Source organism: Sinohyriopsis cumingii, chromosome 16, assembly GCF_028554795.1.
Source record: "Sinohyriopsis cumingii isolate HCF-2022 chromosome 16, ASM2855479v2, whole genome shotgun sequence".
In the NCBI taxonomy this organism is placed as follows: Eukaryota; Metazoa; Mollusca; class Bivalvia; order Unionida; family Unionidae; genus Sinohyriopsis; species Sinohyriopsis cumingii.
The window spans coordinates 73272893-73297630 of record NC_142976.1 but is presented as its reverse complement, the minus strand read 5'-3'; the positions used below and the strand labels follow the sequence as shown (position 1 = coordinate 73297630).

The following is a 24738-nucleotide window of genomic DNA, read 5'->3' as shown; positions in this document are numbered from 1 at the left end:
TAAAATAAAAGTCGTATCAATATAGTTAATGTGTGGAGGTATTAGTTATATCAATAAGTTAAAAAATATGTCAATTTATGTTGCTTTTCATGTCATGAAGAGCTGTTTCATAGGTGGACACTGTCAATTAAAGACTTTTCTCTATAAGGTACTGATAGTATTTGAAATCTTTTCATAATCATCATTGACAGTCAGAATGTATAAACATATTTATTTTTTAAACTGACATTTTCCCCCATGTATCATTTAAAAAAGTGTCTTTCCCTCTGTTGGTTATGTAGATTATCTTCCAAAGACAGCCTTGAAACATTTGGATATTATTGGATGTAGTCTTTACATGCATAAAATGGTTTTAAAATTTAAATTTTTTAATTACAAATCTTGGGATGGGATCACGCAACTAAAAAGAAGCTTGTACTTTTTTACACTCTATCCCACCCATCAACGGTAATGACCACATTACATACTTTTGTCAGCAGATCGTGCATGACAGAACCTTCCAATACCAACAGCATTCTGCAGACCCTAGCTATGTAACAAAATTGATTTACAAAAGGGCCATTCATTATATGAGATCACTTTATCCTATCAAAAAATGGGTCCACTGTAAATGTAAAAATGTTTTACATAGAAGATGTCATCAATATCAGGAATTAAGGCAAGAAATGTTTGCCAAGAACTGTTAAATAAGCAAGACTTGGGTAAATATAGGATCTTACTACCATTTTATGTGAAAACAATCTGATTTATTGGTGATAGAATGTTACCTTTTACTTATCTGGTTATTGGTAATAGAATGTTACCTTTTACTTACCTGGTTATTGGTAAAGACACGGAAAACATAAATATCAGCATCTGGAGCAAATCCTAGGCATTCTTTGGAACTGGCAATTACCCCTGCCACAAATGTACCATGACCCAGACCTGTAATGAGAAACATTGTCTCACCTATGAACTGGCAATTACCCCTGCCACAAATGTACCATGACCCAGACCTGTAATGAGAAACATTGTCTCACCTATGAACTGGCAATTACCCCTGCCACAAATGTACCATGACCCAGACCTGTAATGAGAAACACTGTCTCACCTGTGAACTGACAATTACACCTGCCACAAATGTACCATGAGCCAGACCTGTAATGAGAAACACTGTCTCACCTGTGAACTGGCAATTACCCCTGCCACAAATGTACCATGACTCAGACCTGTAATGAGAAACATTGTCTCACCTATGTTATGAATACTTGATTTGTTTTGTGTGCTTGACCTTTGTCTGTGATTGAAAGTAAAAAGTTGTTTACTCCTGGTCATTTTATTGTCGTGTGACAGAATGAGTTAGGATTTTGAGATTTGATTCACAATACTGTAAGTTCCTCTTAAATTTTTTAATTGAAACCACTGTGTAACAATTTGTTTTTGTTCCTGGGTAGTAAGTGTTATTTCCTCAAAAGTATAGAAATGGCTATTGTTCCCCACAGACTTTGCTTTTGGGACTATTTCCAATGAGAAAACAGGTAAATTTGTGTCTTTTCGTTCACATAAAGTCAGAAGAAAAAAAACATGAATCACAATTAACATATATTTATACTAAAGTAATACAAAAATGACCACAAATGATTTAGAAGTGAGTAGTTTTTTGAGATGTACGATTATAATATAAATCACTTTCACGATTCAGCTCCCAAATGTAGTCTACCATCATGTTCTCGATATAGTGTCCTTGGTAGCGGTATTCAGTATATCCTGGTGGAAGCGTTCACCTTGCTCCTCCAAGTAAGCTCCCATGTTCTCCTTGAATTCATCAAGATGACCATCAAGGATATGGACTCTGAGGGACATCCTTCAGCCCACTGTGCCGTAGTTCTTCACCAGTCTCAACCAGCTCCACATAGTTTTTGGCTTTATGATTGCCCAGGTAGCCCTGAATCACTGCAACAAAACTGTTCCAAGCCTCTTTCTCATTACTAGTGAACTTTTTGGGGAATTCATCGCACTCCAGGATCTTATCTGTGGTCCGACAAAGACACCGGCTTTGACCTTTGCCTCAGACAGCTTAGGTAAGAAGTCTTGAAGGTACTTGAAGGCTGCCGACTCCTTATCTAGAGCTCTGACAAATTGTTTCATAAGGCCCAATTTGATGTGCTCTGGTGGCATCAGCACCTTCCTGGGGTTCACCAGTGGCTCCCACTTGACGTTGTTCCTCCCCATAGAGAACTTGGTCCGCTGTGGCCAGTCCTGCCTGTGGTAGTGCACATTGGTGTCCCTGCTGTCCCAAAGGCAAAGATAGGAGGGAAACTTGGTAAAACCACCTTGGAGACCCATCAGGAATACCACCATTTTGAAGACTTCAATGACCTCCCAGCCATACTTATCATACTTCAAGGCATCCAGCAAGGTCTTGATGCTGTTGTAATCCTCTTTGAATTGCACTGAGTGAGCTAGGGGAAGGGACAGGTACTTGGAACCATTATGGAGCAGCATGGCTTTGATGCTCCTGGATAAGCTGTCAATGAAGAGGTGCCACTCATTCTGATAACAGGTGATTCCAACTGCCTCGAACAGACTGGTCATATTGAGGCAGCAGCAAAGCCAATCATGACAAGTGAAGAAGCTGGAAAAAGCTTGGCAACGCTTCCTCTGATCTGCAATTTGCACACTTTCATCCAACAAGTTCCACTGCTTGAGCCTAGATGTCAAAAGCAGGGTACTGGACTTGGTGAGACCAGGATTTCTGAAATTGTCATCTGGATCTACAACATCTTCCTTGCTGCTATCTTCTAAAGATGGCTGCTCTCTCTCCGGAGGAGTGGGTACAGGGAGTTCAGGGCAGTGTGGAACCTGGGTGATGGATCAAGGAAGGTCCGGATACATGATAGCAGGTGCATTCTTGGCAGTCCAATGTTTGGAAGGCTCCACCATGCAGAAGTAGAAGTTGCTTGAGTGGTCAGCGGGTTCCTGTCAAATTCTTGGGATAGTTAACTTCATGGCTCTATTCCCCTCTGTACCATCCTAAAAAAACCCATTTATTTCACCCATGACTAATGTGTAAGACATTCTCACAACATTTTTCACATACGATATATTTTTTTAATAACATTGAAAAATTGTATAAGTTTTCAAAGTTAAAAACTTTAACAATTTTAAAAATGTAACAAATTTTATAACATACAATTCAGAGCAACAATTGTCCATCTTACCTTCCAGACTTTTTTGCAGTGCTCGCAGGTGAAATGAGGTGCCCAGGGTTTGTCTTGATCCCCGATAGGTATGCCAAAATATACCTCACACATCTTAGCAGATGCTTCCACAGAGTACTTTTTCGCTCTTGTCTTGATAATTTGGCCACAGACATAGCAAAATACATCTGCTGGATGCTTGCAGCCTCTTGATGCTATCTCAGAAAAATGCAGATGTGTATCCACTTAGGCAGCTGGAACTAAACTGAACTGGTGGGCTTATGGCCCCTGTATTTATACTACATTTTATTTCTGGAAAGTTCTAGAAGTTACTCCAAGTTTACTCAGCACTGAATCTGTCTGGAATGTTTTGGAAAATACATTGGTTCTGTAATTTGAATAAGCCTGTAGCTGGAATAAAGGTCAACTCAGACAGTGCTTACCACACCTGACCGTTGATAATTATTTAATTAGGGTCATAATCCCCTATAAATGGTAAATCCTAGTCACATGGCCATAATGAACAAAGAAAGGAAACCCAATCAGGTAATGCTTCTCCAAAATGCTACCACAAACAGCACATTATTCACCTGCCCCACACAGATTACTGACCAACAGATCTTGCAACGACCTGGACCTTTGGTCAAAGTATGTGGTCTTGTACTAAACTTAGTGTCAAAACCATTTACTCATCAGAGCAAGCATATCACAGAATAATTGCCTTAACTTCATAATGGTTCATTACAAGCATGACAAGAATCTATCAAAGGCTTAGGAAACGTGCTGTAACCCAAACCCTTATACCTAAAATGGTTGACACAGCTGCTGCCACCAGAAAAGTGAATGCTGTGTCTCACTTCTCACTAATGGCTATTGAACAACTGTAAAATTATTGATCACTGTGGTCAGCAGAAGAATTGTTGAACGAAAAGCAAACACTAAACAACTTTTTAATTAACAAAATGACCAATAACTTTAAGTAAGTTCCATGGAAAATGGTAGCTCACCTGCATCCTTGTACTTCTCAGTAACACTGTTGATGCCACCAGCAATGGTGAAAAAATAACTATCATATCTCACCATGCTTATGTACGTGATGCAATAACCATTTCTGAGTATCATTTTTCAAGCACAGCAGTGGCAACTTAAATTACTGTGATATCTGCATTGGAAAGAGTAAGACCCATTCTTTCTGCTGATGATTTACTTGTTTTCATGTGACTTTTTGGATTTATTTAAAAAATCTGTACAATGATGAGGAAAAACAAAGGAAAGAAGAATAGAGGTACTGATGACATTTTGGTTAAAAATGAAGAATTACTTCTGCATTAAGTGTGGATTTATGTGAGAGTAATTGTGTCAGCAATTATTTTGGGATGCAAGTTTTGGATACATTTTCTGGGTGAATGTTTGCAGTTCCTACTTTTTGGAACAAGATTTTTTTTTTGTCTAAGACAACTATGGTAGTCTCTAATTTAACTTAAAACTGTAACAAGTATCAATGGCGTCACTTTCATGGCGATGTTAAATTATGTAATGGAGTGCATTTTCTCCCATATGAATTATCAGCATACTTGCCAATGATGGAGAATAAAATTGGTACTGTACATACCATCTTCCAGTGTTTTCTCATTGGTCCAGTTGGTCCTATCCTTGATTCTCCCGGATTTGAAGTGAGGATGGTCTTCTGCCAGACCAGTATCAAAAATAGCCACCTTAATACCGCTACCTAGAAGAGATAAGATTAACTGTATAATGTATTTATTTCTGTATAACATACAGCCTCAACTGCAAACCACACAGACTGATCTGCTTACACATTATGAGTTGGCAGATCTGGGTCTATGCTGAATTGTGTTTTAACTGGATAAATAAAATATGTATAATTTGATCAAGAAGAGTATGTGAACAGCTCATTATATGTCTGTGCCATGTTTAATAGTCCTCTATGTAAGCAGGAGTAGGGACGGTTGAAAATGAGATTGTTGAATATAGGATCTCAAAGAACTGAACTTCCGGTCATGGTATGAAGTCTTGAACCAAACTTGTGCTTTAGAAACCATTATTTTCTTATTAGAATGACCACAACCATGACCATTGACCTTCAGACACTCAAATCTAGTTATTACCTAAAATGCAAGCCATCCACAAAATTTGGTCAATAAAAGTCTACACAAAACCAATTTTTCTTATAACCACAATGACCTTGACCTTTGATATTTTCTCTTCAGAAAAACCCAATAATCCTCTTCCATGCCTTAAATGCAAGCCCCCACAAATATTAGCCAAGGTATGTAGACCAAAGCAAAAGTTATCATGCACAAAAATCTTCTGTCATAGTGACCCTAAAAAAGAAGTCTTTTTTATCCAATGTGTATATCTTCCATAAACTTTGGTGAAGGTACATGAACAAGAAAAACTTTCTGCATAAGCCATTATTCCTCATCACAATTTAATTTTATTGGGCTTTTTGCTGGGGAGTAATATAGTTTGGTATCAGTGAGCTAAAATGGAGTGAAACTAGGTTCTCCCAATTTCTGACACTCGAATCATGCATGTAACTTGTTGAGGCTATTCTTAAAGATAAACATGCCATTCCTCCAATTTCTGAAAGTGGTATCATTGTGTCTCTTCTTTTATATTGACAAATTATAACTGTCAAAAAAACAAGACTGCATAATCATTTGACAGCTTGATAAGTATGCAGCTTCATAACTTCTGCTGCAGAGAAAAATGCTCACTTTCCAGGCCACTCAAAGACATATGACGTCTATTCTCCAGTCAGGTCATCTAGAAGATGTCTCAAATACCTAAAGGGATCAGAGATGACCTCTCCGGTGCAAAAAGAAGTAGCTTCCTCACATCTCTTACCTATCTTCCTAAGGTATTATGATCAGATAATGTACTGGAAGAAGATGCCAATTTTTTTTATAGTACAACCTGTTTCTTCAAAAATACTTACCCAATCATAATAAACATACACCCACCAGGTTTTGGTAAAAATCCCTGTATCAAGTGGAGATCACTATCTAAGAGCCAAGTTTTAGCCTGGGAGGGTTTGGATTTACAGGCTGTAGCAGTTCTCCTAAGGTACTATAACTGGACAATGTTTTGAAAGAAGAAATATAGCCTCCATATACAGAGAGGTAAAATGTTAAGCATATCAGGTGTAAGATCATCCCATTAATATGTATGGCCCCTATTCAATTTTGACATTATCCAAGATCCTGATGATATCAGCCCTTATTCAAATTTTGATCAAAATCGGATCAGACTTATGGCTTCCAGAGTGGTGATAAGCTCAGCCAATCAGATGCAGGATCACTTCATTAATATGCATGGATTTAACTCATTATCAAAATTGTCCAAGATCTTGATCCTATATGCATATATTCCCATTCTGAGCTAAACTGGATCAGAAATATAACAGAGAATCGCAACAAGCCCAGTTAAATGGATGCAAGATTTCATCATTAATATGGATGGATCTTGTTCATTATCAAATCCATCCAAGATCCTGCTGATGTAAGCCCATATTTTATGAATGATCATAATCAGATCAGAGATATATAGCTTCCAGAGAGGTAACATGTTCAGCCAATCAGATACAAGAGCACCTAATTAGTATGCATGGATCTTACTCATTATCAAACTCATCTGAGATCTAAATGATATAAGCATATATTCGAAATTTGATCAAATTCAGGTCAGAAATATGGTCTCCAGAACAGTAACAATCTTAGCCAATCTGATGAAAGATCACCTTATTATTATGAAAGGATTTTGATGAGGTAAACCCATATTATAAGAGTCTGATTCAAATCAGATCAGAAATATGGACTTCAGAAAGGATACAAATAGTTTTTGATGGATGGATGGCACACAAGTAACAACAGATGATGGATGACAATGACACACAAGAATAAACAATGGAGGACACATGATGCACAATGGATACAGGGCTATACTATAAGGTTACTGGGCCTTAGATCCAAGTATAGTGAAAAAAACTGAAAATTAATTTCTGAAAACAAAAAAACAAAGAGATAATAGATGAAATACCAATATGAATGGAATGCAAATGGAACACAAATGGAATGCAAACACAGTGAAAATTAAATCTAGATTTGGCTGTTGTTGTAGGGTTTAACACCATTTTTCCGCACAAGACAGGCTATACAAGGTGGCCATCATAAATGGTGAAGGAAGAACCTGGGAAATCCCCGGAAAGAACCACTGACCCACGAGAAGCTACTGGCAAGCTTTCTCATACCTACATTGGCGAACCTGAGACTCGAACTCGCATAGAGAGCAGTGAGATGGCAGTGATCTGTAACAGTGAGCGCTTTAGACCACTTGGCCACTCAGAGCCCCTTAGATTTGGTAAAATTACTTGTAATGAAGATGGTGTTACTCGACCAAAATATATTTCACAAATGAGGATTATAGTTGGCATATATATTTCAAAGTAATATGAAAACTCCATCTTGTGAAAAGGCATAAGACCTCTTAAGGCATGCTGACCAGGCATGAACATAAATTGGCAACTGATGACCAACAGAAGCTGGTGCCAATCCCCTCTCCAAGGGGAGACCACTGTAATCTGACTGATGTCATAGCAAACAAATGATGTTTCAGCACTTTTAGTACTAAAAAAGCCAACAGAAAAGATTAAGGTCTTTTTCACTTTGGAGGGCTGGATTTGCAATTGGGTAATGTAACTATATATAAAAAGCACCATAAGTACTCGCTTATAAGTCGAGTCCAACGGTAAAAAACACCCCCTATTTGCCATCACATAATTAACCATCAGATAAGGGTCAGTGTTGTTTGTTCTAATGATTACTCCTAACAAACTGCATAGACCCAGATATGCCAGCATATAATGTGACAGCATATCAGGATCTGTGCAGTTTGTAGTAGGACTCAAGTTATAAGCAAGTATATATAGTAGTTGTGTTCTATTTCTGGAAATATGGTCAACTTCCTCCTAATTTACTCTAACATCACTGAACTAAATTAGTAAACATACTTAGTCCTACAATGTAAGACATATCATATGTTATTTATGTTTTAGTTCTGATGTCCAAAACATAAATATCAGTGTCAAGGTCTTACATGTAGGGCTACAAACATACCCAAACACTTTGCAGTGACACAAAGTGGACATACCTGTATAACCCATGTTCCATAAAATCTCAGCCTGCAAGGCACTGCAAATCTGAAATTCGATTAAAAAAATAGATGTACAGCTCTCTTTATTATAATGCACTTTAACATCACATGATTTCAGATTTATAACCCAATGACCAAAATTATAAAAACATCATGTTTTTAAATGTTTTGTTCTTTGTTAGAAGTCTGAACATCTATCAGCTGAAATCCTTTTATACGAACCTTTGTACTTGATTTTGGACATCACTAGAATTTGTTTTTAAGAATCAGCCATTGATTTTAAATTAGATCCTGTAAACCTAACAGGCAATATATAGCACATCTGAAATTTCCCAGGTCTCTAATAAGCTACTATTATAGCTGGTCTATGCAACTATTGTATTTGGTTACAGTACATTGGGCTGCCAAAATTGCTTTTAGCACTAAAGCCACTCCAGCAGATTAAGGACGTTAAATACACTTCGCTAGTCAAGCAGGCACATGTAAGACGTGCCACCTCTAATGTGATGTGATGTGATGTGATTTTGAACGTAGCTTTAACAATTTTTCAGTCATATAGCTACGATGTCTGCAATGTGGCAGTTTATAGTGATGTCTAGCACTGGGGCATCATGCCGCAGACATGTAGGATGATGTCCCACTCAGTCACATTATCCTGACACCAGGCTGACCAGTCCTAACACTAACCTCTTAAAGCTGAATGCCAAGCGAGGCAGCTGTTAGTACCATTTTTGTAAGTCTCTGGTATGACTCGGCCGGGGATTGAACCCATGACCTCCTGCTTCCAAGGCGGACACTCTAACCACGAGGCCACCGGAGCAGTTTGCCACCTCTAATCATATGTTACCTGTTGCTGTCCAACTGTCAATGAACAAAGGTCTACAATAAGCCCATGTGTTTGTATTTGTCATGCAAAACTAGCAACAATGAGCCATTAAAGATTATGCAACTAAAATACATCACAGACTTTGCTACATCCAAAAATGGTCTGTCTTCAACATAAAATCTTGGAACATTTCAAAAGTAGCAATGACAGGATGTTATTCTGTGCATGATATACGGGTGGACATTAGCCACTCTGAGAATACAGAATGTGCCAAATAAACAGTACTTATTATATCTGGATTAGTCATTTTTGCTAGTTCTGTTATTTTGTGCTTTAGATTTGCTAGATTTGTGCTGCAGATGGTGTAACATAATTCAGTTGCTGATCAGCATGTTATCCGACTGAAAACTGGATGTAATAAAATCACCAACAAGAGGGAAATAATCAATTGAGATCTTGAAGACAACTGCCATTCATGCAAAACACGATGTTAGATGCAAAATAATCAAGACTGAAGTATATCCAGGTCTAATGTGTGACAGTATCTTGAAAATAAAAATCATTATTTGAAAACACATTCACTTGAGTGTAAGTGACAATCTTTTCGCCAGCATGGGTTACAAAAATATCTTTACTATTTACCTGCAGACATCAATGCTCCTTTGTATTAATTGTAACTACAGATGCCAAGCACACAGAAGCCCGGGTGGTGAATAAACACAACTGGCAAGTGAGCAGTAAACTCCTTCTTTGAACCTACCGACAGGACATCAAAGACAAAGTTTATTTTTATTACAAAGCAAGCCGACCTCAGAAGCCAACTTCGGTTACTTTTTTTTTTGCAAAGGATATCAATAAAAACTTAGGTCATTTTATTGCAAAGCAAGCTGACTATGGATTCGTTTAAGTGAGCCAATGTTTTTTTTTGAATATACAAAGACGGTCGAGATATGGAAGCAAACTTTGGTTCCATTTCTCCGGAATTCACGGGAATTTAGAAAATAAACTGAAACAATGCAACAAATTTTAAAGTGACACAATGTAGTGCTTCATGTATGGATGTTGATGTCCCAGCATCACCCAGAATAATTGAAGAAAATGAAATCATGTGATAAATTTGTGAAGGCCTGAAGAGAAGCAAATGATTTCGCAAATGAGAGGAAAATAATCAACTTATATCTTGAAGACAACTGCCATTCACACATGATATGGTGTTAGGTGCAAAATAACCAAGAATGAATTATATCCAGGTCTACTGTATGACAGTATCTCACCAAAAAAAAATCATTATTTGAAAACAAATTCACTTGAGTGCAAGTGACAGTCATTTTGCCAGCACGAGTTACAAAAAGTATCATTACTGTTTACCCACAGACATCAATGCTCCTTTGTATTAACTATAACTACAGATGACAATCACATAGAAGCCCGGGTGGTGAATAAACACAACTGGCAGCAAGAAGTAAATTCTTCCCTTGAAATTACTGACTGGACATCAAAGACAAAGGTTATTTTTTTATTACAAAGCAAGCTGATCTTGGAAGCAGACTTTGGACACTCTGAAGCCTATTTTTTTAAAAAGGATATTGAATACAAAGGTTATTTTATTGCAAAGCAAGCTGACCTCAGAAGCCGACTATGGATTCTTTTAAGTGTGCCGATTTATTATTATTATGTTTTTTGAATATACAAAGACAGCCATGATATTGAAACTAACTTTGGTTCCTTTTCACCGGTATTCACAGGAATTTTGAAAAAAAATTGAAACAATGGAACAATTTTCTGAGTGACACAATATAGTGTTTCATGCACGGACATCAATGACCCAGCGTAGCCAGGAAAACTCAAGAGAAAATAAAATCATGTGATGAACTCATGAAGACCAGAAGAGAAGCAGATGATTTCACCAGCAATATGATCATTAACATGGATGAAATTCTAGTGTACTTTGATTGTATTCCTGGATGGACTAAGGATAAGATGGGGGTCAAAAGTGTGAGAATTAGCAAGACTGGTGTAGATTTGAAAACAATCTGACTTTAGTCCTTGCAGTTTTTGCTTCAGGTGATGTGTTGCCTCAAACAATTTTTCATGGTATAAGAAAGCTAACAAAATATTCATGTACAGAAAGAATGGATCGTATGTGTGCAGGAGAAGTGTTGTGTTGATGAGATGCTGCTGCAGTGGATTAAAGAGTTTTATCTCAAGTACAAAGTTTTATATTTTTAAAATAAAATTTCAGTTTGAGTACATTTTCCGACATGTAATTTTTGAATGATTTAAAAGGTGTCCCAAAACTTACGAGTCGAAAAAATGATGTGTTCCAGAACATACAGTGCACAACAAATTACTTCTAAAATTAATTTATGGTATCCCAACAAATACGGTGTCCCAACATATATGGTAAATGGTGTTTTAAATGGATGGAAAGATGTATTTGATTTACAAAATTGACATCATGTTTATTCCTCCACTGATACACATACACACACATATCAAACTGTCAATAACTCACACTATACCATGGTTCAGTATAAAATACAGTCGTCAATATTTGGCGAAATATTTGTGAAAATTTAATCTTTAGGTTGCAAAATATTTTGATAGTGGCATAAAACATTCACTTTTAAAAGTGACATAAAAAATACACTTCAACAGAATCTTCTTATTTATCCAGACATTATCTGTGACTGATAATGAAATCCATACGGGCAGTTTATTCTTGCTCTGTCAAGGAAGATAACTCTGCTCAGTGGTTAATGTGCTGGATTCACAACAAATTCTGCCACAGCTGGCTGCTGTTTTATTTTGGTGCGCAAACACTTTACTTCCAATACTTGTGGCACCAAACAGTCTTTCATACTCTGATGTGCTACTGAACACCAATCAATCAAATCAATCAATCAAGAAATCCCTCTTTGTTAAAGATACTAAAATATACTCCTTCCCCAGAAAACACTAATACTATCTAATGATTTCACTAATAAAAATCATGATACTAAAATACAATAATCACAGTGGTTGATGCTGAAAATTAGAAGTACCTGTTTAGGCACGGCCCTCAGAAGTCTTCTGTTACGATATCGCACTGGGGAATGCCAGTAGGCTGCACCCTGTAAAAGGCACACAAAACTGTAAATTTGCTTTTATTCTATGATCTACACATTATATACATGTGACCTGCAAAATTTACTACTGAACTGGCAAATATTATATAGAAGACACCTGTATATATTAACACCTGAACATAAAGGACCACAAAGATCTTTTTCCTTCAATTCATTTGCATATTTCACCTCAAAATAGAGAAACCAAATCCAAAAAGGACAAAATTTTATGAGCCCTTAAGAATCCATGAGATAAAGGTTTAACTGTACATAGGTGCAGTGAGGTTGGCAGGGTTGTCCATAGATGCTCTGAAGACAAAATGTTTAAATAAAAACAATGGGTATGAACCAGTTATTCAGCATTCATTACTGACAGATCACATAAGAAAGCCTGGGTCTGCAGGTTCAGCTCATGCCTAAATCCCTAAAATCTGATAAAAGGGCCAGCTCATGCCTAATTCCCTAAAATCTGATAAAAGGGTCAGATCAGATTTTGAGGGCAAATATTTTGCATGGTTTTAGTTTTGTTGATGGGAGAAATATACTTTTTTTCTTTAACGACTTCACATTATGCAATTCATAATACTGAATATAAATAACTCAACATTAAAACTTCTTTCTTCATTTGAGTAAAATCTTTATGTAACATAAATTCTAAACATATTCAATGGAAGGAACTATCTGCCTTACCAACATTTCACAAAAAAAATTAGAAGTTAATGATGGAATGCCTAGTCATGATAGTCAGGCCTACTGTAGAAAAACAAAATGCTTCTCTAATATTTATACAGACAATTGTGTCAGGGCTCTTGAAATTTTGTATTCTGTATACACTGTATCTTAATATATCTTGCAAAATGGGACTTTTTAAATTGTTTTATTAGTTTTGAATTTTAACTTCTATTTTGTCAGTAAGCTTGCTCATTTCCGGCAACTTTAAAAAGGATTATTTTATTTATGGCATTTAAAGTTTCAGGTGCAATCATAATTTTTGGATCGCTCCACTGGCCTAGTGGTTAGATTGTCTGCCTTGGATGTGGGAGGTTGTGGGTTCTGAACACTGCTCAAGTCATACCAAAGACTTATCAAAATGGTACAAGAGGTTAGTGTTAGGATTGGTCAGCTTGGTGTCAGGATAATATGACTGTGTGGGACATTATGCTACATGTCTGCAGCATGATGCCCCAGTGCTAAACATCACTATAAACTACCACACTGCAGACATTGTAATGGTATGACTTATAAATTGTTAAAGCTATGTTAAAAATCCAAAACACACGCACATAATTTTTGGCATATTTAAACTGTTCAAATTTTTTAATTAAATACCATGCCATTTGTTTAAGGTCAACTCCCAAAACCTCCATTATTACAATTTTTGAAACAACTTATAACAATATTTAAGGCCCTTTCAGTTGTACTTATAAAATTTCTTGAGCAGAAAACAGAAAAATGATAAATTACACAAATTCTGGAGATATTAACATCTAAAATATTTTTAAGTTAGATTGTGTAGACAGAATCAATGAAAAATGGTGATGTAGATGTCACTCTAGCTGGCACACTAAAGTGCTTGGAATAAAAGAAATGAATCATTTTTAAAGTTGCTGGAAATGAGTAAGCTTACTGACAAAATAGAAGCTAAAATTCAAAACTAAGATCTACCCAGTACTTTCAGATTTATTTATTGAGTAAATCTTTGTCAAAGATTTACAGCACTAAAATGAAGAAAAATGAATGTTCAACATTTACGTACTAGAGACAGACTTTTCCTGTTCATAGGCCGTGAGTGGAATGTTAGACTAGATAAGTTCCCATTAAAAGGCCGTGTTTGCAGCTCCTCTCCTGTGACATCTTTTTCTGCCATATCTGATTCCTCTGAAAGGCAAAGGTAAATGATTTGTGAGGTCCAAGCTACATCTGCACTAGCCATCTTAAAAAGTCTTTTGGGAAATATTGATACAACCAGTCATCTAGCAAACATAGCAAGCATAGCACTTACAAGATACTGAAGATGGCCATTATGATTACATATGGGAAGTCAGTTGAGTGCCATTTTCATTCATGATCAACTAGATATCATAAGAAGTCTTTCAGTGAAAACCCTATTCTAATATAACCATTACTTCAGAAGTAGTGATTTCATATTGGATGTCTAAGCAGCACCATTTTCATTTTGAGCAAACCGGACAAGATAAGAAATCGCTTAGTAAAAACCTTCACTGACTAGACCAAACATTCAGAAGGAGCAGCAATAACAAGATTTTAAAGTTGGCCACCAGCAATAACAAGATTTTAAAAATGGCCACCAGCAATAACAAGATTTTAAAGTTGGCCACCAGCAATAACAAGATTTTAAAGTTGGCCACCAGCAATAACAAGATTTTAAAGTTGGCCACCAGCAATAACAAGATTTTAAAAATGGCCACCAGCAATAACAAGATTTTAAAGTTGGCCACCAGCAATAACAAGATTTTAAAAATGGCCACCAGCAATAACAAGATTTTAAAGTTGGCCATCAGCAATAACAAGATTTTAAAGTTGGCCACCAGCAATAACAAGATTTTAAAAATGGCCACCAGCAATAACAAGATTTTAAAGTTGGCCACCAGCAATAACAAGATTTTAAAGTTGGCCACCAGCAATAACAAGATTTTAAAAATGGCCACCAGCAATAACAAGATTTTAAAGTTGGCCACCAGCAATAACAAGATTTTAAAGTTGGCCATCAGCAATAACAAGATTTTAAAGTTGGCCATCAGCAATAACAAGATTTTAAAGTTGGCCACCAGCAATAACAAGATTTTAAAAATGGCCACCAGCAATAACAAGATTTTAAAGTTGGCCACCAGCAATAACAAGATTGTAAAGTTGGCAAGCAGCACCATTTTCATTTAGGAACAACTAGGTATCATAAGAAGTCTTCTGGTGAAACCCCATATCAATATGACTTTCCATGCAGAAGAAGAAGAAGAAATCACAAGATTATTTAAAGATGATTGCTCTGGTGGCCTTATACAACACTAGATTGGCACTATTTTCAATTAGAACCAGCTATACAGCATAAGAAGTCTTTCAGTGAAAACCCCAATTTGAATGACCATCCACTCAGGAGGAATAGTAATAGCAAAATTTTCAAGCTGGCACTGTGGCAGCGATAGACACTAGACCAACACCATTTTCATTTTGGACAAACTAGATGTCATAATAAGTCTGCTGGTGAAAATCCCATAGTAATATGACTTCTTTTTTGGAAGAGTAGCAATAACAAGATTTTCAAGCTGGCACTGTGGCAGTCATAGACAATAGGCCAGCACCATTTTCATTCTGGACAAACTAGACAGCATAATATGTCTTTGGGTGAACATTTCATATTAATATGACTTTCTATTCAGGAAGAGTAGCAATACCAAGATTTTCAAGATAGCTGCTGTGGTCACCATACTGGACAAAAGACCATCTGACACCACTTTCATTTAAGGACCAACTATACATTTCAAGATGGTCTTTGTGACAGCCTAACTAGACCAAAGGATGAATGTGTGTGTATAAGGCTCTACCTATCACAATCCTTGATGTTGTTAAGGAGGAGTAGAGACAACAAACTTGTGCTAATGGAAGAATGGACAAAGGACAACAGACCAACCCATTTGTTCTACTGATCTAGCAGAGCAAAACTTAACAACGAGAGACTTTGACTTAAGTCTGATAAAGCTGTAATGATTATTGCAAAAAATACCCAAAAAGTAAAAACAATCATTGCTCGGTGACAAGAAATTATGCTGGATTATAAAAAAGATCAAAAGTAAAAAATGGATTTGTTCAGAAGTATTTCTTCATAATGTTTTTTTCTCTCCAAAAGTTGCCTTAACAATATAATGTAATGGGAAAGTAACATTAATTTGTGATATAAACATAAACATATCATAAAGAACAACAAACCATCTGTAAACTTGAGTGTCCGCGTGACCATCTTGTGGGGTGTGACATGCTTGACAAATGGATGATTCTCTAATGCATCAATACCCTCTTTGTGCTGGTCATTTAACTACAATGAAACAAAAAAGACTGACAATCTGACTGAATCTGAGGAAAGAAGAGAAAAACATTTGCTATAACAATGCATAGTTCCATAAAACATGCATCTTTGATAGCCAAGTATCTGATAACGCTATCTACGCCTTGGCATAACAAGCAGACATTTCTGCGCTTCAGGTCTGTGAATTTCATTGGATACAGCACTGTATCTGATCAAAATCAAGTTGTTCAAATGTAAACACTGTTCCTACCTGATCGAGACAAGGGGAGCACACAACTTGAATGGACTGATAAATAAGCAATTTTCCACTGCTGGTCTGTGTTTGCACAAATACCTTTCACTCAAATACACCTGTAATGGCTTCCCTCTGGTACATAGTCATACTGTCCATGTTAAACTTACCAAGTATCCTTTCTAGGTCAATAGCCACCACCGTTTTCAGCCAATGTACAATGCATCATTCTATTGGTTAGTCGGCATTACATACTAAGGGAGGCAACACATGAAATCCAATAGATGTTGCTAGGACAAAGCACCAATATAGCTGTTCAATTTGCCAAAGTGTAGATAGGGTTAATGGAACCTTGGCTAGCAAAGATGTAAAACATGAAACAACAATATAAAATTATATACAGCTCTCCTTTATTATAACACCCTTAATCATAATGAGATTTAGGATATAATGTATGCCATTACCCGATCTAAAATTCGAAGTGTTTTTTTACTCTAAAAATTGGCTAATGAAGAAAAAACATTCCAAGACACTGTGTATTATTCAATCTGCAGGCAGAAAGCAACATTCATTTTTCCGCAGTTCATCATCTTAATGTATATAAAATCCATAAGTAATTGTGATTTTGACTCAATAATGAATTCTACATGTACACTGCCAGTATATTTGCAACCACATGTAGAATACAAGTACATATGGCTGATACACTAAAAAAACTGGGGGTTAGAAGGCACCTAGTCAGTGTGTTATTAATATTAACTCAAACTATGTCTAATTAGAAGACTTCGGTAGAATGTCTTCATTTTCAAAATGCAATTGCTGACATCTATAAATGCAAAATTACAACGAGGTGACAATTCTATTTTTGTACATAAATGCTGTTGTTATCATTTTCATTGCATTTTTTTCATCTCTCCCTCCCTCATCCAATTTACATTCTGACATATACAAACTCATCAAGTTCTCCATCTTTTATGTTATAAGGCAGTTAGGTACACAGCATGGGTGGCAATAATGGACCCCAAGTACTGCATTACAACTTTAACTCAAGATTATTTCTGATTCTTTTAAAATTCCTGTTGCTGTCAGAAAGGTGATATCTCTAGCAATCTTCTGACTCAGACAAGATTCATTGTGCTTTCTTCTACATATACTGTTATTTTTTCAAAATGAATATAGTTTCCCATTTTTTTCACTTTCTTGATTAAGATTTTAGGACACATCTATATATTTTGACATTGTTTAGTGCATGCATTTATGTAAGTGTGCACATCTATGCTCTCATATACATCGTTTTCCTACAATGTTCAGAACTGGCTGAATTCAAGAAGTGTTACTCTATCAATAACGTACTTACCATGGATTTAGAATAATGATCACTCCCACCAAGACATGCATGGATAACTGGACAATGTGAAGGTACAGCATTAAATCCAAAAGAACTGATATAATTTATAAAAATTTGAGGTCACTGTTTCCATTGTTCTGCACTTAAATGTAATTTACCTTAACCAAATCAAAATCACTGGGATAATCAATAGCTGGATTGTCTCGTGGCATGATTTTCCAGGATACTACTCCCGAGTCTCGTAATGCAGCAGCAAGAAAACGCCTCCGAGCCTGTGTTCTAAAGTAACCATTGAAAGACACAATGTACTCTGAAACAGAGAACATGTCATGAATAAAGTTTTCATCTTTTCTTTTTCCTCTCTCTCCTCCCTTGCTCAATATACGTCCAAATTTACACATTCATTTAGTTTTCCATCTCTTACCTCTAAAGTGGTTTGGTACATAACATGGTAATGCTATGTCTTGACTGTGAATCAATCCATATTGAATTGTACACACACACACACAAATCTGAACAGCATTGCTGCCACTGTTGTTATCCAAAAACTTATACCTATGTTTCATCATTTGTTAATATATGCTAGACAACAATTAAGCCTTGGGTTAAAAGATTAACTCTAGATGTACAACAATGAATCCATTGCCTGTAATTTAAATTGATAGGACTGTAAATTACTTGAATCTGCAATGCATATACAAGGTAAAGTTATAAGTTAGACAGCTTAAAGATTGACATTTCTTTAAATGAAGGACATGTAGAAAACTGCTAGTCCTCACTGGCCATTTTCAAGTCAGAGGTCTGTCACAAGAAATGAAGTCAGTAACTTTATCTTATTTTTGGGATATGCATATATTAAAGTACTTTATGTGGACATCAGATGCTACTAATGACCAGTCTGGGCAAAATTCCGCACTTCTGATGTTAGTTTAGTTATAAGAAATGGCGTCAATATATTTCTGTCTTAGTTTTGGACATATTAAAGTACTGTGTAGATTTCAAATGTTACTAGCAGTCACTGAGGAAATATTTGGTTTGTGTTCTCTACAAGTCAAGAAACTCCAGAGCAGGACCATACTTCACTGTCCTCCAATGAATGGCATAAAGAGCTTTTTAGACTAGATCAACCATAATAATTTGGACCCAATTTCAGGAATCTTTAGTCCACTGCTGTATGTAAATCAGAAATTTCATCGGTTTGATTTGTAGAAGTCACATAATAGTCAGCCTTGGAAGCTGACCCTAATCTTGCTCAGACTGACATGTCATCCTTGGAAGATGACCTGGTTTGGCTCAGACTGACATATCAGCCTCCTGAACTGAGATAAACTTCATTATATTTCATTGTTCTAGCCCTTCCAAGATCACCAAAACAATGTTTTCTGTCCTTGATCAAGAATGATTTTCTTTAATTTGCTTGTAATATGCAATCTGAGGGCAAAGGCTAAGTAAAACTAGTACTAGCATACAATAAACAACTATGGAATTTGTCATGGATCACGGACAATGGACATGAAAAAATGCAACCTCTTAAACTAGGAACTGCCCATTATGGATTCAGCAGGCAAAATAATGTGTATAAAGTGAGTTTAGAGAGTATATGAGTTGTAGATGCATTGATTAATGACAGCTGTCCTCCATCTCAATTACCTCATCACACCACCATCTGGGTTTCTAATAGTACTTAAAAATGATAAGTTGTATGACTGGCATAAAACAACATTGAACTCTGAGAAAAACTGAACAACATGTAATATTACTGCTCACCATGATTAACAACACTGCTTGAATACTCCACTGAAATATGCACTCCATTTCCCTCAGTTGTGGTGTTGAATCCTACACATGCTGACTCCTTGGTAATTCTGGGCCATGCTGTTGGTAAAATCTGTAGAACCAGTGTCAAGAGAAGAACTACCCTTTTGGTCTTAAAGCCCATCCTACATGGCATTCTGTCCCAAACGTGTCACTTTCTCATTGTTATAACATTGAAATGTTACTGCTCATATATTAATTCAAATGAAGCTAATAACGAATATCGTTATATAGCTTATAGCCAAATGAATGTATTTTTAACTTTTTTTGGGATTCCCATGTATGATGCACTGCCATTTTCAAAATTTCACCTTAAGCATTCTGATTCATGTGGTCATCTCTATCACTCATTTTTTTCAATGCTGCTTGTTGACTAGTCATATATTTTCATGCCAAAGTTTATGTTCTTTTAACTGTAAACTGCTTCTGTGAAGAAAAAAGAAAAAAAAGAACAATAAAATAAATTATACAATACTGTAATTGATATCTAGCTATTAAGTACATGAACAAGATAAGCTCATAAAATGATAAAGAGTGGACACCAAGAACAAATATTTACTCAAAATAATTTCCTTATTTTTATCCAATATTCTTACCTTGCCAAATACTATTACTGTAACTGTTTTTAAATCCCTTCATATTATGCAAAGCACCTTTATCTTAATGCTTTGATATGGATGTCTTCCAACTGCAATTGCTCTGTCATAATTTAATGCCAATACATTGTAATGATTACAAAAAACATTTGGTTTTGTGGGTTTAATGCCACTTTTTTCAGTAAATGATATGCTACAAAAGATGGCCAATATATTTAGTGAAAGAAGAACCTGCAAATAAAAATTGACCCATGGGAAGCTACTAGCAAACTTTCTCACATACCCATGTTGGCTGTGCTGAGACCGTAACCCATCTAGACAGAGGTGATATGTCAGTGACCTATAAGGTGAGTGCCTTAGACCACTCAGCCACAGATGAGTAGATACGATTGAAGAGTATATCTTTTCCAACATGAACTGTCTTTGCTGCCAGTGGCTATATATGGTAAATTAACATACTCATTAATGTCAATTTATTAAAAACATTACAATAATTAGCATTGAATTGCAATGCAATGTACTTGAGCCTATCAAAAAGACTGTTTTCACAAACAGTTTCTACATTATTCAATAATGGTCTGTTACTGACATGCAATACTACTCCATTCTTGAAAGGACAAAATCAAAAGGTACTCAAAAGGTACAAACCAGATTGAATGTCACACACTGTGTTATCACAATGAAAGCTGCACATATTGAGAAAACAAATTACCAGAGATATTGTAAACACTTAATTACACGTATTTGGACTCCAATTTTTGATCTGGGACACAGAAAATCACTGAGGCGGGAGTCCTCCGTATGCATGTAATAGGTGTGCGGCAAAATTCAAAGACTTGCCAGTCCTGCTTCAGCCACCCGCTTTGTGTGAAAATGTTGATCAATTAGATGTGCTTATATTTACAATGACAGAATTCCATGACTGAAAGACCCCTTGATGTACAAAGATGTTGCCATTATAAGAGTACACCAAAAAGAACATGATGCAATAGCTGGGCAGCAAGTTCAAAGGTTTGACTGGCGGCCGGATCAAAAATGTAGATATTTACAGTGATTGAATTCAGAGCCAGAAAGACCCAGAGATGTACATGTGGTCATTTATAAAAGTACATCAAATAAACAAATTTAGCTATCGTTATTGTGTTCATTTCTGAATGTATTGGAATAAGCAGTGCACGAGAATCAAGACATGTTGAGACTTAGACAAAATGCCATTCATAAATTTGGATAAGTATTTTGGGGTTAAACGGCAAACTTACAAAGATTGCAACAAGATCCAGAAGAGTGTTAAAGCTGCTAGAATTGATAGTTCAGATGGGACAGTAGCTAAGTGTAAGAAAGTGTGTGATGCATAGCTTAGTGTCTGGAATAAGTCCTTACTTGGACTGACAAAATTCAGTATCACTCTGATGGAAGAACAAGAGCTATTTAAGAGGTACACTGACTGACCATACTTTTTTAAATGCTCCTCACCTTAGCCCGGTTAGTTCTAGGACACACAGTACTAATTCAACTCCAATAGTAAACATATGGAAACACCATCATATTCAAAATTCAATAACTTAAAATTTCTGGGTGCCGATGATGAGACCTATAATTCTCCATGCACATCTAACCTTGGTGCAAGCTTATGTGTGGAGAACACCATATGACCTGTGGCATTTTGTTTACATGTGCATGAAATACATGTTATTGATTCTGCACCAAATGAATCAGGTGCTACTTTCATTATTGAGTACTCCTGAGTCAAGCCTGTAAGAATGCTAAAATTGCATCAGTAGAAATTTGTCTATATTTTTTTTAAATTACATATAGGATAAGCTCTCAAAAGATATTTTTACTAACATTTTAATTTTAATTATTAACCAATTATGGACCACCAAACCCGTAAATACTCTATTATTTCTTCACCCATTTCTAGACTGGTTCACAGTTCTTCCATATAATTAGTACCGTGTGTCCTATTGTGTTGTAGCGAAATGTATTCATCAATATATCAGTAGTTAAGCCTAGTTTTGATAATAATTACATTGATAAACTCTTGCCCATTCACAAGCATATGTTTTGATAGCTGATTGTGGTGTTCTATGTACACTCTGTCATGAGTTGGGGGTGGGGTGCTCCCAATATTTATTTGAATTACTATGGAATTCCCACCCTGGCTCGTTTTTGCAGGAAGTGAAATTAGTGATAGAGAGAGGCAAAGCTCCAAGCCCCCAGTCAGCAATACCGACAATTAAATTATTAAGAACACAACGGTGAAATTCAAATGAATAACAATTCAATACAATTTAAACAATATTAATTTCTCAACCAATCTTCTTCCTCTCGACCATGTAACAACCTATTTCATCACATGATTATAGTGTGAGATGGCTTTCCCCTGTACTTGGTTTCTACTCATCTGTGCTCTACTCTGCTAATTCCTTTCCTCCTTCCCGCGTTCTCCGTACTCCGATTCTTCCTATCCTCTTCCCCTTTTGTCTCCTTTTCTCCTACCCATTCTCTCTCTCTTCCTCTTGCAACTAGGCTTGTTCTCTGCCTACTGCCTTGTTCTATCCTGTCTCTCTGAGACTCGGGACTTGACTACCCAGTAGTTCTGTCCCCAAAAGCTTCCTTCATGAAGCTTTCTGTCCTTGAATGTACCAAGGTTTTTTTCCGCCAATTCATGAGTGGCTTCCTCGGAGTTATTGCTACAACTTCTCAGCACGATGCTTCACAATGACTAATTTGTTCCCAGCCCAAATGACTGTTAAATTCTGGTTTGAATTGATGGCCCCACCCTTTCTCAGTTCCGAATGGATATCAATTCTACCCCAGTCGGTTCAACTTAACAGAAAAGCCTCAGGCCATCTGTCAAAGTGGGGAGATTTACAACAGCATCGAGGGTCCTATGTTCTAGAACAAAGTTTCCAACGTCCACATGTTAGTTTTGACACCTAACGATGTGGGCTCTTGTACAACACGAATCGCTACGATAGACGCAGGGTCTATATACACATGGCACTAACCCATTCCTTTGTTCCTGACTTACGTAATCGTGGGCAGGCAAACATGACATTGATTGACCCTTTTCCGAGTAAGGTAGCAACTATCAATTTCCTGCATGATATCCTTTGATGATAAAACATACAAACATGTGTTTTAAGATCAGAATCGGTGATCTAGGATATATATAAACTGCCTCTTGTACACTATTTCATCATAAAATTAGTTTGAAACTGTAAGTGAACCAGTAGGCCTAACGGGAAATAATGGCAGACTTCACTAAGTCTGGGATGTACCAGTTTATTTGATTGTCTGTTTTCGTAAATCATTGGGCAAATATTTTCAGAAAATATATACAAATCATTGAAAGCAAAGCCAAGGTATTATTTTATTAATGATTTAACTTTAAAATGGAAATTATGAAGGTCACAAACATATGGGACAATGCTATGTTGTGGAATTTGCGAGATGCCCTTTAAGGTCTGTTTTCTGACTTGACACGCATTTGCAAAAATACGGGGAAAAAACAGCAAATCAGATACTATTTAACCATTGCCTAAAATTCTACAAGGACGTAGACAAATAAATAAACCATAAATATGCAATCCTGTCAATGGACTGTTGTAATGAAGCTATATTAAAATGAGTGATTACATTATGAAAACCTCTCCATCTGAAAATAGATGCACTCTCGTCTGTGTTGATTCTGTAGGAAAGAAGGGACTGCAACTTTTGCAAAAGTTGCAGTCCCACACTCCTATTTTTACCAAAATGAGAGTCCTGGACTCCTAGTTTTAAAATCCTAGCGAGACCTCTGTTGTACCATCCTATTAAGTCTGTTTTGAGAGACCCAACATCCGGTTAAATATTTGGTTACTACCACAGGGGAACGTTACAAAGGAAATCAAAGGTGTACAGGTTAGAACCCCCATCCCTCGATTTTCTTTTTCGAGGCCCTGTGGTTACTACTGCAAAAGTCCTTAGCGATCAAACACTTTCGTCTAAAAGTTTTGTTTTTTAAAGTAACACTTATGGTGCAGAGCATTCAGAAATCAGGGTTGAATATATCATGGTTAAATTATTAGTATTAAAATGTATAACTACAATTTGGTTTGTCTGATTCTCTTGTTATCTATAATGTGTTTTCTCGTACTGCTATCGAAAATTGGGAGATTCTATTTATTCTGCCCCTTTTCTTCCTGGATTTCTTACATCATCGTGCGTCTAAAGACATCGAATTAGAATAAAAACTGAAATATTATACTTATTTCTGTTGACTAAGCAAAATTTACCAAATATTTATCTGCATGGAGAATTTTCTGTGTACAAACGTATAACATGTAAATACATCAATGGACACATTCGGCAACACCAAAGTTGTTTGTATCAAGCTCTCTGATTGGCTATTATTGATCACGGCTAATAATATTCAC

The 24738-nt window shown here is 36.3% G+C and overlaps 1 protein-coding gene across 1 annotated transcript in view; it reads right to left on the bottom strand.

Annotated features, from left to right (window-relative positions):
• The window catches only part of LOC149780779 (membrane-bound transcription factor site-1 protease-like), a 100765-nt gene extending 82533 nt beyond the window's left edge, over positions 1 to 18232 (bottom strand). The window contains exons 1-7 of the mRNA XM_089937856.1: positions 18065 to 18232; positions 16230 to 16335; positions 14044 to 14165; positions 12225 to 12293; positions 8352 to 8400; positions 4792 to 4908; positions 815 to 924 (exon numbers count right to left, since the gene is read on the bottom strand). Coding sequence (XP_089793982.1) covers positions 815 to 924; positions 4792 to 4908; positions 8352 to 8400; positions 12225 to 12293; positions 14044 to 14165; positions 16230 to 16335; positions 18065 to 18232 — 741 coding nt within the window. The remainder of the gene's footprint in view (positions 1 to 814; positions 925 to 4791; positions 4909 to 8351; positions 8401 to 12224; positions 12294 to 14043; positions 14166 to 16229; positions 16336 to 18064) is intronic.
• Positions 18233 to 24738: the final 6506 nt, after the last annotated feature.